We start from the raw sequence: 18,836 nt of genomic DNA on the forward strand, positions 1-18,836 counted from the left end.
AGAGGTGACCTCTAATGGGTCACACTTGAGGTTTATTAATGGAGCAAAGTCATACATTTTTATTGCACCTGCTAGTTTTATATTTTTATTTAATTTGTTTTACTGGCATTTCTGTAGCACTCATCACAGTAGTAATTTAGTGCCTCAAGAGTAAAGATACATCATTTATCTCTAGAAGATAGAATTTCCTCCTATAAGGAGAAAATGGGGGCCATAACTTGCATAGCATATCATAGTGACTGGAATTCAGTATTTTAAAAACATTTGTTAGTCATCGTTGGATTATTTTTCTCTTTTTTTCTCTTTAGAGTTTTTGTATTCCTTATTAATTAAATGACATTTTTATAGGCATGGATTGGATTATCCAATAATTCTTGCTTAAAAGATGATAAATTAAAGGTTTGAAATTGTGGTGTTGGCAATATAAATCACTTTATTCCAGAAGTTTTTATCAGTTTAAATGGAGTATCAAAGAAATCAGTGATTGAATTATATGGGAGACATTGCATATACTGCAAGTGAATCTTGTCCGTATTAAATAACTGAATGTAAAAATTATATCCTGGTTATATAAAAACAAATTTGTTAAAATGTCTACCAATATTATTTAGGCTTTTAAAGTACATTCAGGTTCTTTTAAAGCACATTCACTAGGTTCTAGTAGCAGGTTACCAGTTTTGTTATTTTGGAAAAAATGAACTAATCGTATTTTACTGTACAGGATATGAGTAATAACAAAAATTAAATTTTTGGAAACATTTTGCAGGTTCCAGTCTTGCATTTTGGGACTCTGTATAAACCTCTGGAGCCAGCTGTTCACCACTATATTCTTTCAATCACTATGAGGTGTTGATTTTAAAAGAATGGGTTGCTGTTCCTAAAGTCTACACACTGCAAATATTTCATGGCAGCCCTGTGAACTTGCATGGATTGGTTATATTAATGCCTATGCTCGGAGCATAATAAGGACCAATTCATGATTTCATTCAAAAACAGTGAAGAAAACTATTTTCTTTAATGATATGCCAGATTTATCCAAATATTTCAGCAAGTCTGTATTACAGTTTGTCAGCAAACTGCGTACAGCAAAGTGTATTTAAAAATCATTTAATTAGGACAGATTCATTTTCACTCCATGCCACTACACAGCAAGACTTGCTTGTTCCTGTTTCCTTAAATTTATCCTGGAATTTGTCCAAGTTTAGCTTTAATGAGTTGCCTAACCCGCTAGTTACATTAGGATTTATTTTGCCCTGGAGAATAATGTTTGAATTGATAGTTTTTTAACCTGTTTTGCTAAATGAACATATGTTTGGATCTGAACTTTAACTCTGGATATAAGAAAGATTTGAGAAATAATTATTTTTATTATTGTTGTTAATAAGATTTTTAAATGGAATTTAATTAGTGCTTTTTAAAGTGTAGAAGCAATCCGCTATATAATTACAGTAAGTTTTAATATGATTAATTTTAGTATGAATTCATATTCAGTTATTTCATATGAACCAAAATGATCTACCAAAATATAGTGGCACAAAGTTGAAATAAAGATCTGACGTGGTTCAATGAAAAAAATTTAGTTTTACGTGAATATTCGTTTATATTTGTTTGTTTGAATATATCTGTTAGGTAATAAAAGCTGGTTAAATATAGCTCATTAAATTTATTAATAGTGGATATTTTGTATTAACAGGTGCAGTTTGGTAGCAAATATATATTATATAGTGCTTTTAAATGCATTGTTTGTACTTCAAAACCATTATAATAAAATTTGAATTATAAAATGCACTTTCATCGTTAGCCAGTCCTAGTTAAAATTTCCTTTAAGAAACATTTGCTGCACACATGGTACAGTAGAATTTTTTTCTCCTTTTTTGTTTCCTGCCTTTCTGTGTATAGAAGGATTTATTTTCTTCACCTTTCCTTTCTCTGAAAATGAATAATGTATTTTGTCCCTATGGTAGTATTAAAAAACTATAGTAAGTTTAGAATTTGCATATTGTAAAAAAAGTTTTTATTTAATACACTATTACTACCCATCAGGGAATCTTTTACATGAAATCTGTAAGTGTAAAAGTCACTGTAGTTCAGTACAGTAGCTGCACTGCACATTAAATGAATAGTCTTAGTTTTTAAAATGAAGTTTTTCCAAGATGTTACACTGTAAGTATTGTTGCAGGTTTCTGGATATCCCCTTTTCTCTGCAAGTACATTTATTAGTCATTAGAAAAGCCTTACTATGGAGACATGCGTTGATAATTATATTAGTCCTAATTTTTTGCTGAATAGGAGTTGTCTGCCATTACGTTTTACTGTCTTTCTTTCAAATGTATGTTACGAAACATCCTCCATCAGATTACATATTAAGGGAATTGGAAGCATTTAGTTTAAGGAGCCAAACATTAAAACTAAAGAAATCATACTGTGAAAACAAAAAGTAGAAGAGCATATTTTTAAGAGACATAAAGGAAAATGGAACAATGACACTAATGCATTGAGATCCATGTTACAAAAGTGGGCATGGCTTGAGAGAAGGCCTGGTAGGAAGGACTCTGATGACGATTGACACTACCATAGTAGTACATCAACTTATGCTGGTTTGGCTTCAGGGAAATTTGGAGATTTTCTGTTAATGTCTGCCAAAGGCTCTGCTAACATGTGTTTTTGGGCTCTGGCTTGTGACTGTTGTAACTTTGCACTTTTGCCCTTCACATGGCTAGTGGTGCCTTGTGCCATGTTAGAGAGAGGGGACTAGTAGTATGAGACTTGTGGCTCCCCTCTTTCTGCATAATGTTTTTGTCTTGAGTCTTGTACATTAATATATCTGATGCGGAAGAAAGAGAAGAAGAGTTAAAGGAGGCCAGTGTACTGCACAAGATGCTTTTTAGCTAATCTAAAAACAAAAAGGGATACATACAGGAAATGGAAGGAAGAACGTGTCACCAAGGAAGTATACCTGGAAATAGCATAAGCATGTATGGACAAAATCAGGAAAACCAAGGTAGTAAATGAATTGCAGCTGTCAAGAAATGTTAGAAACAACAAGAAGGGGTTCTTCAAATATGTCAGACAAAAAAGAAAGATCAAGTGTGGTGTGGGTCTGCTGCTCAATGGAGAAGTTGAACTGGTAACAGAAGATGATAGGAAGGCAGAGCTGCTCAATGCCTACTTTGCTTCAGTCTTCTCACAAAAAATAACATGACCAGATGACTAGTGAAGTTACCATAGAGAATAAACGGGAAAGGATGCGGATCAAGGTAAGTAAAGAACAGGTCAAAGATCTTCTGTCCAATTTGAATGAATTCAAATCAGTTGGCTGGATGCTATTTGCTGTTCAAAGGTACTGAAGGAATTCGCTGAAGAAATCTCGGCGCCACTGGTGGTAATATTTACAAACTCATGGATGATAGGATAGGTCCCAGAAGACTGGAGAAGAGCTAAAGTATTGCCCATCTTTAAAAAGGAGGAGCCAGGGAACTATAGACCAGTCAGCCTGACTTCGAGAACTGGGAAGCTACCAGAGCAAAGTATAAAACATTCAATTTGCAAATACCTGGAGGATGAAGGGATAATCACTAGCAGCCAACATGGATTTACGAAGAACAAATCATGCCAAACCAGCTTAATTTCCTTCTTTGACACGGTAACTGATTTTGGTGGATAGGGGGAATGCGGTGGACATAATGTACTTGGACTTCAGCACAGCTTTTGACACTGTCCCACATGACATTCTGATAGGTAAGCTGGAGAATTGTGGGCTTGGTGGAACTACCACTGAGTGGATACATAATTGATTAAACAACTGCAGAGAAAGAGTAAATATTAATGGAATGATGTCGGATTGGAGGGAGGTCTCAAGTGCGGTTCCTCAGGGAACTTGTTCTGGATCCGGTGTTTAACATCTTTATTAATGACCTGGTATAGAGGCGTGGGACTCACCCCTGTGGCGCCTCCTGCTGGTTGTCTTGGGAATTAGCTCTCCAGCCGTTGGAGTGCCCTCTGCAGGCTGGTGTTCCTCTACTGCTTGGCCCCAGTGTCCCTCCCGGACCCAGTGCCCTGTTGTCTGGGGTGCTGCCCCCTGGCAGTAACCCCTCACAGCTCTGGGTCTCCCCCTCCCAGGGGAACCCCCACCCACTCTCTCCACTTCGCCTCCGTCTTGGCTACTGCCAGTCCTCATCTAGCCCCCATTCACTGGGGCAGACTGCAGTGTATAAGCCACTCATCACAGGCAAAGGGGTTTGGACCTGCTGCCCCCTGCAACCCAGTACCTAATAGGCCTTATCAGGCCTGCAGCCTGGGGCTTTCCTAGGCCGAAGCTCGCCAGCTCCCTTGGCCTTTCCCCAGCCCTGCTCCACTCCAGATACCTGGTTAAGCTCCCTGCAGCCAGACCCTTCTCTCTCTGCTTGCAGAGAGAGACTGTCTGTTTGAGGTCCTGGCTCAAGCCTTTATAGGGCCAGCTGGGCCCTGATTGGGGCATGGCCCCAGCTGAGCCTGCTTCCTCCCAATCTGCCCAGGCATCTTGCCCTTCCACAGCCCTCCTCCAGGGCTGTTTTAAGCCCTTCAGGGCAGGAGCGGGGTAACCACCCCGCTACACCTGGATATAGGTACAGAGAACATACTGATCAAGTTTCCAGATGACACAAAGCTAGTGAGAGTTGTCAATACTTTGCAGGATAAAGCTAAAATTCAGAGGAATCTTGATAAATTGGAGAACTGAACTGTAGATAAGAAAACTAAATTGAACAAAGGCAAATGTAAGGTGCTACACTTAAGGAAGAAAAACCAAATGCACAGAGTGAGAGAAAACTGGCTTGGCAGCAGCAGCACTGCTGAGAAGGATCTGGGATGTGGTGGATCACAACCTCAACGTGAGTCAGCAATGCGATGCTGTTAGGGGAAAAAAATGCAATTTTAGGTTGCATTAACAGAGGCATAGCATGCAAGTCACGAGAGGTGATAGTACCGCTCTACTCGGCACTGATTAGGCTTCAGCTGGCGTACTGGGTCCAGTTTTGGTGGTCATATATAGAAAGGATCCAGAGGTGAGTGGCAAAGGTGATTTAAAGGGATAGAATGGAAGCCATATGAGCAAAGGCTGAAGGAACTGGGTATGTTTAGTTTTGTAAAGAGGCGATTAAGGGTGGATACAATAGCTGTCTTCAGATACTTGAAAGGCTGCCATAAAAAAGATGGAGAAAAGTTATTCTCTCTTGCCACAGAGGCCAGGACAAGAGGCAGTGGGTTTAAACTACAGCATAGCAGATTTAGATTAAATCTCAGGAAAAACTTCCAAACAGTAGAACAATGGAACAGACTGCCTCGGAATGTTGTTGAAGCTTCTTCACTGGAGGTTTTCAAAAGGAGGCTGGATAGCCGTGTTTCTTGTATGGTTTAGACCCAACAAATCCTGCATCTTGGCAGGGGATTAGGCTAGATGATCCTTGCATTCACTTGTAACCCTATGGTTCTGTGACAATTTGTATGAGTAAACTTGAACATAAAAATATACGTGTCTATGGGATCAGGGTGTTGAATTGTAAACTGTTTGGGGCAGGGACCATGTCTTTGTGTATAAGCAGCTTCTTTTACAATCTTGCTCCAATCTTGATTGAGACCTCTGGGCACCACCAAAATATAAGCAATTAATAAAAGGGGTGGGGAAGGGCATGGGTTAACATGATATCGTGGAGATACACAGGTATATGCACATTGGCTTGGTGATATAAAATGTGTATTTACACACAATTAAAATCTTGTTAATTAACTTACTAATAGGCAACACAGGAAAAATGAGTTTATAGTAAGAATATGAATTAGGAGTGGGTAATGCCTTTGTGTGCAGCGATTGGGAGTATATACCATGCATAAGGAACAGTATGGGGGAAAAAAGGGCTCTGGAGACAGAAGTTGGAGAAGGAAAGAAAGGGGGCATCAAAGCTGGTGTCACTGGCAGAGTAACAGCTGGGATATGCAAAATTATTGAGATCAAGGAGGTGTGTTTGGTAAGTGTATTGTAGGACCTTGAAAGTGGAGATAAATATAATTTGATGTGTGGGGCACTGGGAAGCCAGTCAAAGGATTCTAAATGGATGATACCAGAATCTAAATGATGGGTATGGAAAATAATGTTGGTGGCATTGATGGGATTTTGGACAGATTGCTGGGGACTGATGTGGATGTCAGGAAGAATAGATTGCTGTGATCAAGGCAGCTGATTAGGTTAAGGACAAGAAAGTGTCAGATTTCAGATATGTTTTGGAAAAAGAAACTGCAGGATGAAACTATCAGTATATTTCTGGTTTTCAGTGAATATGATACATTGATTTGTTTGTTTATAACATATAGATATTACCTGGAGCTTAAAGAAAAATGTAACCCCTGACTACTGATGTAGAGTACTACTTGCCTGCCTTGTGTTCAGTGGGCTACAAATGTATTTTTGTGTCATTCCCAGAAGTGCTGTTGTTGGAAGTGGATGTGCCTGGAAATAAATTAAAATAATGCTGTGAAAAGGAATCAAATCTGAGTAAGAGTTTGAAAACTGATAGTGGCTAAATAGAGTGCATATTCAGTGAGTTCTAAGTATGAGGAGTGAGGAAAAGCTCATTTCTGTTACTTTTATTTGCCAAGATACCGTCAGCGTGGCTGTTTTAAAATTATTTTCTTCTGGTAGTGCAACGTAACAGATGTTTCATTTAGTGACTCACTACATTTTTTTAAATAAAATATTTGCAAATGATTCAATTTATAAACACTTCCCCCCATTTTAGTAATGTTAAACAGCTACATTGCCAAATCTATAACTAATGTGTAACAAAAATAATTTTAAAATATTGTGTATATTAATATTTCGTATTTATAAGTACATAATTGATATCCCTTTTACTACCTTTAGATATAGTTAAGATCAGAAAAATGACTGTCAGCGGTTTTATGAGGATAAATCCCTGAATACTTGGGAAATGTTCAGATATTCTAGTGCTGGGTGGGTCACAAATATATAGATAGAAAATAGAACAGCTAGATCTCGTGGAGTGGTTAGGGGAAAGGTTCAGAAGTAGGGCAAGATATGCGTAGCTGGAAAAGCAGTAGTGATAGAAGGAGGATTGACCGTGAATAAGGATCAACAATGAAAGGGGGGGAGAATTTAGGGGAAGATCTGTAGTAGCAGTTTGGGGCATTTGAGGTTGGAAGATGGTGACAGTAGCAGCTGTGGGAGAAGGAAAAGATGAAGGCAGCATTAGTTGGAGTACAGAGGGAGCATGTGCCTTGATTCATATTTTATATTAAAATCCTCTCCAGAATATTTGAATTATGGAGATTATAACATTGAGGAATTCTGGGGATTAGATTAACTATTTGAGGTTTGCGCTTGTGGTTTGTCATCACCAGCACTCGCCAATGGACTATAATCCCAGAATGAATTTTCCTGTTGTTCTGTATTTTATGCATACAGTGTGGTTGCTGTACATGTGCCCGATGTTTAGATTTGCAAGAGTGAAAACACCAAGTACTGTTTTGGTGGGAACGCATCAGTAGGACAAGTTGTTTTTTATTTAAATGTTTAAAAATTTTGAGATAATTGGGATGAAGGAATGAGAAGTCAGTTATTCTTTCTAATAGTGCATGACATATTTGGTTTTTTTTAGGCAGATAACAATGAGAAATGAAATTTCTTTTGATATCCAATCATATTTGTAATCTAGTGGGTTTTTTTTTTTTTTTTTTTAAATTATGAAATGCCAGCAATAAAGTACAATTCATGCCTTAAAAGCCAGCTGCTTGCAGCCTCAGCTCTCATGATTACAGTTTTTTGGTATATTTGCCAGTACTAGGTACTAAATTAATCACTTTCTGTTTTGTTTTTCAATTTTTAAAACAGGACCAAGCGATCTCATGTTCCACTAACAGAATGCATATTTGAACTTCCAAATCTGACAGTTCAAGCAACTAGAGCCCAGACCCTTCTGCTGCAAACTATTTATCAGAGCTGGTCTCATCATGTTGGAAATGTCAGTTCTGCAGTGGTAAATGAAGTTTTGCTGAATGAAGTCTTCCAAACTTTAGGTAAAGACATAATATTTCTGACAAGTACGGTAGATTAAAATCTCTACGGTAATATAGAGCACTGCTAGTAGCAAATGAATGCACATACAACTACTTTAAATCCAGGTTTTAGCATACTGTAGTTAAATGACTGAATGTTTTCGTGTGCATATGGTATTTATAGCTTATGCTTAAAATCCAGGATGTAAACTAAGCCACCAAGCTTCTCTCTCTGGCACCAGTTTCTGGATGCATTTAATATTGCCATACAGGATAATTTTTCCATACTTCCTTCATTATTTGAGACATCCAGCCTCGCTGTCTTATACTGTGTAATGTAGTAACATAAGATCATTCAGAGGTGAAGTTGTTGAATGAAGTACAAAGCAGTAGGTTTAAGGGCTTTATTCATCAAGGACATTTTGTAGAATGCAGATGTGGATTTGTTCAAAAGGGCTGCCAATGTTCCTCATCTAAGCCAATTTAATCAATAACTGTTTCCTTGACTATTCTGAAGTAGCTACAATGATACAAATCCAAGAGGTGGAAGAAATAAAGGAGCTGGCTACATGGATTCATAATGCAAAACATGGTGGGTTTTCAGAAAAAAAAAGTTGTTTGTGCAAATTAAAGACTGATTCTGCAAAGCTCTTGAGCACATGCTTATTATCCATCTTTACACAGCTATATACATGCTTTAAAATAAGCATGTACTTAAGTGTTTGGCTGAATCTGGCTTAGCCCATAGACAATTCAGGTTACCTTATTCGAGTTTACTTAAATCCAAGTACTCAGTGACCTTGGCAAAATTATGAGTAATGGTTTTACTAAGGATGAACACTTTCTTCAATGTATTGGTTCAAACTCTCTGAAAAAGCCTGGCTTCTTTTTCCACCTATTTTTCCCCCATGAACAAACGTATTTATTTTGGCCAAAGACGGGGAAAAAAACAGTTTTATTTCCTCTTTTTCCCAAGTACAGCATACAAGGGCAGCGATTCAATGTTGACTCCATGGTGGGTATCTTTTTCAAGACTTTCATGTCATCCAAGATTATATGCTGGCAGCTGAGGATTTAGAGCAGCGTCTAGAAGGGCACCAGCAGAGAGAGCATGGACATGAGCTCCATCTCTAAAAGTAGACTATGGTGAGGTAGTTGTCTTAGTCTGTGTTACAAAATAGTGCTGATGATATCCATTTCTTTGAAAAAGGTGTAAAGCAATACAAATAGTCCATTATGACACTGGGCTGGCTCTTTCCCAGAGCAGCAAGGACTAAAAAAAAGTGAAGTTAGTTTGGCAGTTGGTTGTTATTTGACCAACTAAAGCTATATAAAGTGCTCATCTTGTCTAAGTGCAGCTAGAGAGGAAGTTCACAGAGCTTTCAGGCAGTTCCCAAATAAGAACTCTAGAGCGGATAGCTGGAAAAATAATCCTCCTGCTGCATTTTGGTACTATTTGTTTTTTATGATGATCCTGTTAAGACTATGGCCAGGGTCCTGTATGCTCCAGGGCCTCTGAATTTGTTACAGAATTGTGCTCTAGAATCTGTTTTCATTTTTAAAATAGTGTGTTTAGCTCATATGGTTGTGATAAAAACATAGAAAATGTAAACTATGTGTAAACCAATGCAATATTGTCTTCCTGAGTCTGCAGAAGGCCTGAAATAGTAGCTCTGAGAGAAATGAATTGTTCCATTCATCTCAATGAGGGTCCTTGTGGATGTTGTGATTCTGTGGCCACAAAAATTGACATTTTCTCAAGAAGCTGAAGAATTCAGAAGTTTTACAATGGAATTTACCATTCTTCTGCAGCCAGGCACCCAGCATTTTGCTTTTAGTGTCCTTGAGTGGCCTGCACCTGCCTCTTGCTCACCAGCTTTTTCCATAAGAGAAAGGTAGTTGGGCTACAGTGCATGCTTCCTGTGTTATTTCAGGGAGCAGGAGGTCAGAGAGCCAGAGCTGGAGTCCAGCTTCTCGCCAGAGGGCAAGGAGAGCTAGAAGTGTAGGCTGACATCCTTTAATTCAGCTTGGACATTTCTTAAGCAAACCATAACAGAATTACAGAAAGTATGCATGCCCCTAAACAGTAAAGAAATCAGGAAGCAAAAAAACCCCAAACTCTAGCATGGTTAAATGGCAAAGTTCAAAAGGTTCTTCAAGCCAAACAGATATATCTTTCAGAAAATGGAAATCCAAACCAAGGGAAAATAGAATAAACTATAAGTAGGTAAAATGTAAGCTGGAAGTTCAGAGGCCTAAGGAATTTGAAGAGGATAAATAGCCAAAGGGGTAAAAACAAAATAAAAAGAAATTACTTAAGTATATTGGAAGCCTATGAAATTCAAAGGTTCCAATCTTTTCCCGGGGAGTAAAGGAGCAATTTGAAAATAAGGACAGAGGATTTATTTACATCTGTCTTCACCGCAGAGAATATTTGAGTGAAGATACCACGTTGAGATTTTGCCCCAATCTGAAAAAAATTCAGGGTGGTTTTTTTCTTGGAGGAAATTTAAAAAAAAAATACACATTTTATTAAATGAAACACACAAGATTGTCGATTCATTTTGTAAGTATATTTATTAAAAAAACATAAAAATGCATGCATGACTCACAATGGAAGAAATTGCAATTCTGGTAGTAAAACAACAGGACACAGTAGTTGAGTGCTCCAGTCCGCTAACTAGTTAGGTCTATCACTCTTCTGAATTTTCCCTTCGATAATGATACCCTTTGACCCATTTATTTGTTTTTTTGAGCACATAGCTAATAAGAACTTATTTATTTTTATTTTTTAAATTTTTATTAAAGCTAATATTAAAAAATATATATATATATATAATACACAGGTTGAGCAAAGAGTGTACAGCTGGGTATAGTGCTTAGATTATCCACAAATACAAAGTTTGTTTTTAGAAGTCATATGATACCTAGAGTACATAATCAGCAATAATCCAAATTTAGGTGAATAGATTTAACAATATAATTTAGATATTAGAATCCGAATACTCGGGTACATCACTCGTGAAAAGTTGTACAGAGATTTGGTTGTGCAAAGTAAAATATATCAATGAGTGGAGATTGTCCCTCAATAATTGAGAATTAGGTAGGTTGTCCATTTAGAAAATACAATCCATGAGGAAAGTATTTCAGTTACTTTCCTGACTGCGCTTCTCATCGGCACTCCAGCTCATCCATCGTGGTATTGCCAATGTCCGGTGATGTGTTCTATGTAGATGTCCCTCGACCACCTCATGGCGTCTGACACCATGAGTTGCCACATCAGCCGAGCGTAGCGTTGACCGATTCCGCATTCTCTCAGCACTCGCTCGTTACTGGGGTCATGTGCCCATGGCTCTGACGATCACTGCGTGTGTCTGAACCTGGAAGCCCTTAGCTCCCTTAGCCAGAGGGGCGTATTTCTCTACCTTTCGAGCTCGGGCATCATGGAAGGCCGAGATCCTGTTCTTGAAGGGCACTGTGACTTCCAACATGATGATCTTCTTCCAGTCTTCGTTGGTGATGAAGATGTCCGGTTCCGGGGATAGCAGAGTTTACAGCAACCTTCCCCATGGGTGGCCGGATGGCTCTGGCCAGGAGATCTTGGATGGTGTTATGTCGCAGCTGCCAAGCTCTCGAATGGGGCTTGCAGCTACACAGGATGTGGGGCAGCATCTCATTGGTGTAGCCGCACTTCCTGTATCGCTTGTCCCGATTCCCATGGCAGACTGCTCCGTTTAGCGGGACGCAGTTGAGCCGGGCCCTGTGGATGAACCTCCAGTCGGCAAATCGGGTGAAGCTGCCCCGGGGGAGGAAGTGGTTGCTGGTGTCCCACTTGCATGTCACTTCGAAGGCCTGGTCCTGGTCTGGCTTCTGTTTCAGGTTTTCCACCTGTTGGCAGCGGATGGCATCCTTCAGGGTCCTCTCCAGCTTGGTTCTGGCTCTCGGAGTGATGATGGTGCGCTCCGTGTTCTTCACCTGTGACACCAGGACTCCCAACTCCTGGCATTCCTCGCACCACGTCTAGTGGCAGCCGTTAAGCTTCTCCAGTCCTCGCGTAGCATTGCGGGTATGAGTCCAGAGCGAAGCAAAGTCTCTCCCCTCTCTTCCAAATTCGCCTTCCAGCGAGCCGCTCAGGTAGGTGGTGACATCTTGGTTGGAGGGGATCCTGGTGATTTGCTTCTTGACGGTATCCTGCAGAGCACTATCCGCAATGTTCCTCACCGTGGCGTCCGGGCATGTCAGAAGGCATGAGTGATCACAGCAACGTTACACAGATCACCTATTCGAGGGATGTTGGTGCTGCCCTGCCTGTGCGAGATGTACACCAGTTCATTGCTGGCCCTCTGGGGAAGAAACATCCACTTCACCAGATGCCTGATGGTGTTGTCTGCCTTGTTAAGAGGTACGTTAACCACAGCAGATCCCCTCAGGATGAATGAGATACAGGGGATTAGGGGGGTGTTCAAGTCTTCGATCTTCTGCCACGGTGCCAATAGGGAGGACTTGATCCTGGCCACATCTCGTAGGATCTCTGCGATGGTATCCTCAGGTGTCTGTTGGACACGGAAACCCGTCGGCGTGCCGAGATGTTGGTACGCTTGCCCATCCTCGAGGAAGATCATGGGTTCGCCTGGATCTGGGATGACGTTGCCTGGGCCGAATCCCTTCTACTGCCATCGATATGCAGGGTTGGACACTTCCTGGCATTGAAGTGGAATCCCATCCCATTGGCAGTCTGGCTGGTGATGTCAAGCATTTGTTGGAGACTCTTGGGATTGTCTGCGATCAGGACCAGATCGTCTGCGTAAGCCAGGATATTCACTCTGTTGTCGTATAGATCGAAACTGCATAGACCACTGGAGATCGCTCAAATGAGTGGCTCCATGGCTAAGTTGAAAACGATGGGGCTCAGGGGACAGCCTTGTTTCACGCTGCTATGGATAGGAATTTTGGGTGTCTCTTCTTCCATGGAGCGGATGGTGGTGGTGCAGCCTTCATACAGTTCCTGGACCAGTTGGAGAAAGTTTTCAGAAGTCTTGCAGCGTGTCGAAAATGTGCTGGTGGGGCATCGATCCAAAAGCATTGGCCAGGTTGAGCCATGCTATGGCACATTGCCTCCATGCCCTCCTGGCCGAGTGGATGGCAGTCTGAAGGACAAAGTTGTGTTCGTAGCAGCCTTTGCATGACATGAAGCCTTTCTGGATGAAGCTGATGGCTCCTCCGTTCACCGACCAGTCTGTGATCCTAGCCGTGAGACAGCTGGCATACAGTTTGTACGTGGTGGAACAGAGAGAGATGCATCTCCAGGTGTTGGGGTCGTCTCGCTTGCCTTTCTTGTAGACGAGCACCATCATAGATTTCTTCCAGGATCTGGGAGTACGGCGGAACTGTTTGCATTTGTTGAAAATGGCAGTTAGTACCAGGCAACTGGGGTCTTGTTTTTTCAGGAAGTTGTAGCAAATGGCATCTTTTCGTGGGGCTGTGTTTTTGGTCTTTGTAAGTCTGGCCTACATTACTCCCCGTGATGTAAAATCTTGTTCCAGGTCCTCTGCGTAGTCAACCCAGGGTAAAGGATAAAGGCACTCTGGACGCTGCGCGTCACGGTCAAACACCCTCTTGAAATACGAGATATTTACTATTTTTCATAAATTGAGAACAGTGGGGACATGTAATGAAATTGGAAAGGCAGTACATTTAAAACTGATAAAAAAGAATTGGAAATAAGGTGTCTCAACCTCATGCTCTTTTCTTTAGATTAGTGCTGCCTCATGATTTTTCCAAAATATTTTCTAACTGATACAATATGTAAGCATAGTAGTAGTATACTAAATACATATGCTCCCTGACTTACGCAAGCGTTCCGTTCCGGAACGCCTTGCCTAAGTCGAATTTTGCGCAAGTCGGGAACGAATACCTGACAATTACGCAAAAAATCCCCAACAACCTTACAGAACGTACGGAACTTTTTCCGTAAATCCGGATTTGCGTAAGTCGGGTTTGCGTAACCTGGGGAGCATCTGTACACATTTTATTTAACATACTATCCCAATAATGTGGCAGGCATATTTTATAATTCATGCAGTTTCAGTGGGAAAGGAAACTTGGGTCTGAAATGTTCACGTTCTCTGCATATGTACAGTGAGTATTGGTCATTACAGTAAATTCAAACAAGAAAATGTTATTTATTATCACACTTGATTATAAACATACAAATATAGGAAATAGCTAAACATTGCAAAGCAGTAATTTCTTTAAAGAACTGTAATATTATTTATCCTTTGGAGTTATTGTTACATATTTTTTCTGTTAGTGTGTACCTAAACCACTTAGTTTCTAACCATATCAGTCTGCCAAGAAAACACATATACAGTCACATATGGCTTTACTTTGCTCTGGAAAACTGGAACTTGCTACCACTTTTTCCTTGTCCTGTTCAGGTAGTTCATTATTTTGTTGACAGTCCAGTTCCATTAATCTGGCATATTTGGGAAAATTGCTTGCAGACCTTAAATTTCTCTGAAGGCGATCAAATAGGCATTGGAATCCCTCATGTAAATGATGTCTTAAAGTTAAAATAAAATCTACTTTCCAGAAAGTAACTGTAAAACTATTTTATGCAAGATTTCATGTGGGATACCTTAATGGTTGAATAATAAATTTTACCTCATAAAAATGAAATTCAATAATACAGTAGCTTTCTCAGCGCAGTAGCATCTGGTTGAATCTCATGAGAGCCAATATTTTCCAACTCATTAGGATCATGTCGTTCTGTATGTCGTCAACATTGACTTAGCCAAGCTACCTTTACTTACATAACCGCCAAACTATTAAATAGGTCTCTTGTGGAGTGAAGTCAAATATTCCTCTTATTTTGCTTTTGCCTGGGAAGAAGAGAAGAAAATGTGCATACTGTAACATTTAAACATCTGGTCTAAACCACATCAGGGTAGCGCTGAGGAAAGTAACAGGATTCAGTATTCTTCCCAGGTGTACATATAAAAAGAGTTTTGGAGTTGCTGCATAGTTCTTTAACCACTTAGGAAAAAGATTGAAATATAGTGATTTGCTGTTCTAATGCCCCTGTTTTAAAACTACTTTCCCCCTCTTTACATTTCTAAGTTCAGTTGTAATGCAGGTTGTTGAGCTGTAATCATTTCCTTGCAACATACTGGCTTTGAATCTCTGTTTGTTCCACATAACGTGGCCAAGGTTGGCATTCATTTTGAGGACTGTGAGTTAGACTTTCTGTTTAAAATCAAAGTGCAAGAGTGCATTCTCTTGAGTAATTGCTTGGGAGTGGCAGAGCACAGCTGTATGAAACTTGCACAGTATAAACATTTTGCTGTCTTTCATGGATGATTGTGCCCACATGTATTCTGATCCGTTATGTAGGTTTCTGCATACAATGCATAAATAGTACTGGTTTTTATATACAGTTAACTTCTGTGCAAGTAGTACATTTGAAATTAGGTAGAAATTAATCATCTGCAGATAGTTTGGAAATACAGCTTAGCATCAAATTGTGGTTAATTCAGATATATTAATTGATTGACATATTTATGATCATATCATCTTTAATTGTTATGAAGAAGACATATCTTCAAGAATTTTTTTAAAACATGAAGATGTGGGTGCATTGCAGAGATAACAACATTGATCTCAGCATGAATGTGACAGTGTGTTACTCTTACAATCACCATTGGTATCTAGATTATGAAGAAGCTTCTAGTGTCTTAGAGAAGTCTTCCTACTACAGCAGTGGTTCTGGAGTGACCCAGCACTGCTGAAAAATTAACAAAATTTAAAAAAAAAGAAAAGAAAAAAAGGAACATACATATGAAGTGTGTGTATAGAGCACAGTGGTTAAACAATTTTAATTAACAGTTTCAGACTTTTCTTATTAATTTTGTTGAAATTCATGTTGCTCAGTCAAAATATGTACATTAAAGACCTTTATATTTGTAAGTTTGTTAACCTAAATAAAAATTCAAAGACAAAATTAAAGAATGTTACAAACAGTAAAATAAACAGTAAGGAAATGTGCAATTGAGGTATTCAAACAACCTTAACTCCACCCTGTAAACGTGATTGGGAAAAAAGAAAAACATATTTTGAAATCATTTTTAATTTACTTTGGGACCACAAATGAAATGGTCACATTTGCTGAAAATGCAAAAATGGGGGCTCAGTAATACAATGAAAAAGAATAAATAAAAAGTCAGTAACATTGTGTCATGGGAGGCACTCATCTCCTGAGTGCCTCCTATTGGCTGAGTGTGGTGCTGCAATCTTTTTTTCTGCTCCTGTTGCCCCTTGCAGGTTGCCAACCTCACTAGGCAGGTCTTCAGTTGCTCAACCCTCTGGCCAAGTCACACCATCAATATGGATTAACCCTTCCAGTGTAGCAAAAGTCCATCAGAACTATCTGCCCTCACCAAGGTCTTCAGCCCGATGTCTGGGCCCTTTTTAATCCAGCCCTTCGCTTGGGGCTTAGGCCACTTTCCCAGTGGCCAGTGGGGGAACCTGGGCCTGCCCACTACTCTGGGTCCCAATCCAGGGACCCTATGAACAGCAGCTGTGTACTGTTTTCTTTGACTGGTTGCTGCTGTTTTCCCTGGACTTCTTCCCGCCTCATCCCTTTCCTTTCACCCTTTACTTAAGGTTACAGTTCTCAAGTCCTCTCTCCCAGGCCCAGTAAAGGCAGCCCGTTAAGATCCTTTGGCCACAGCAGAGCACCCTTCCTTCCCCTCTAGTCCCAGCCAGGAACTGCACTGTTCAGATCCAGCAGCTTTTTTAAATCTGAGCCTGCTGGGCTCTGATTGGCTGCTTCTATGCTGCCTCTCTAAGCAGGTCTGGAAGACCCACCTTCGCTGCTCCTTTCCTGGGATGGGGTGAGGTAGGACTGCAGGACCTCCAGCAAGTGGCCACAGAGGCCTGGTACACCCTGTCACACATGGAAAAGGAAAGGAATGATTAGCTTTTGGCCTAAAAGATGAGCACTACTGGATTAATACCGCAGCCATTAACTTGAATAGAGTTATATAGTTGTAGAAGGCACAGTTTAGCCTTGAGTGTGTGTGTTTTTAGGATAACATAGACTCCTGTGTATATAATGGTAGGCTACCAAGAATAACAACAAGCCAAAGACAGGGCTTACTCTAAGAATTAGGTTAATTCGGACAAATAGTGGCCATGGAAGCACTGATGGCAATCAGACCACCTATGTGACTTTGATCCCTGCCTTCCTGGATAGGAATTTTTTTTTAAAGAAGAGAATGCTGGGATCATGACTAAATGTGATTATTGACATCTCCTTTGATGGGAAAAATTTACCACCCACCTTAATACATACAGTAGTCTAACCATCACTTAATGAGAGTAATTGCTCAAACTACTGCCCAATGTCTAATCTCTGATTTCTAAGCATATTAATCAAGAAACTAGCACAAATCAATTTTAATGAAAAGTCAGCTGCCAGTGTTCTGGGTCCCTCTCAAGGAGGTTTTAAATTTGGTCATGGTATAGAGGCAGCACTTGTTCCTCCAATGAATGACCTCCTCCCTGTCCGTAAATGAAGAAAGTAAATCTATACTGATCATGTGATGACCCAGCTAGGCTATGTTAGGAGAGGCAGAGGCAGGCAGAGATAAGAGACAATTTTAAATTTAAAATTTTTAAAATTGCGAAAACACAAACATTTTACAAGGAGCATAAATTATTTTGAATATTACCAAAAGCTTACTATTTATAATAATAATCTATAGTTTACCAATTCATTAACCTTTGTAAGCTTATACATGCTGTGCAGCTAGTACCAAGTGCATTGTTATTAACAAAAACAAGAGAGATTATTTGACAATCACTACTCTGTGTCACTTCAGAGAAAAATCAGCTTTTCCTTTTCTTGGCTGTAAGTTCAGCTCCACTCTTGCTGTCCAGTTCTTTCTTCTCTTCAGCTTGAAATGCGCCTTAGATTCGATGTTCCTGTGCCTGTACCTCTCTTCACTGAGTTTATCCATAAGTGGGATTCTTCTTACAGTGCTTGCACATGTCTATTCCCACATAGGTGTGTGCGCACTCAGAGCGCAGTTGCTGGAAATTTTCCCCCTAGCAGTATCCGTCAAGTTGACTCTAGCACTCTCTGGTGCCACGTGCACATGGTGCCAGTATAAAGGGCCATGCTGACCCCATTCCCCTTTGGTTCCTTCTTACCACCTGTGACAGTTGTCTGGAATCCTTCATTGCTTAGACAATTCTCTCCTAGTGGTTTTTTTCATACAGGTTTAGTGTAAATAGTGGTTACAGTTAGAGTAGTTTTTAGTAGTTTGAGGTTTTAGCTTGGATGCCTCCACACTTAAGTTGCGGGGTTGTCCACCTTCCCGATGCCGGGGCATGCCTCGGTCTCCGAGTTTCAAGCCCTGCATTGCCTGCAGTAAGCCTATGCTCTTGAACGGGGAGAGGTTTTTATTCACATTACTTTCTAACTCTCGGCCAATGACTTTTAGGACGCTTATTTTCATATTACCATTCACCAGTCACACAGAAGATTCCTGAGATTCACCCTAGGGAAACAGCATTTCCAATAGAGAGTAACACCCTTTGGCCTTTCCACTGCCGCAAGAGTTTTTTTCAAGGTTCTCACTGTCGTTGCAGCTCATCTCCACAGACAAGGAGTGATGACATTTCCATACTTGGATGACTGTCTGATAAGGGCACCAACGCAGCAAGAAGCAATAAACACCGTGCAGAACACGATAACTCTGTTCACAGACCTAGGGTTACCAATAAAT

At 40.2% G+C, this 18,836-nt stretch overlaps 1 protein-coding gene across 1 annotated transcript in view; it reads left to right on the forward strand.

Moving 5' to 3' along the window:
• Positions 1-18,836, forward strand: part of VPS13B (vacuolar protein sorting 13 homolog B) — a 953,533-nt gene that overhangs the window by 215,950 nt on the left and 718,747 nt on the right. The window contains exon 16 of the mRNA XM_026663381.1: positions 7,883-8,067. Within this exon, the coding sequence (XP_026519166.1) occupies positions 7,883-8,067 (185 nt within the window). The remainder of the gene's footprint in view (positions 1-7,882; positions 8,068-18,836) is intronic.

This window comes from Terrapene carolina, unplaced genomic scaffold (assembly GCF_002925995.2).
Source record: "Terrapene carolina triunguis isolate 2854851 unplaced genomic scaffold, T_m_triunguis-2.0 Scaffold58, whole genome shotgun sequence".
NCBI lineage: Eukaryota > Metazoa > Chordata > Testudines > Emydidae > Terrapene > Terrapene triunguis.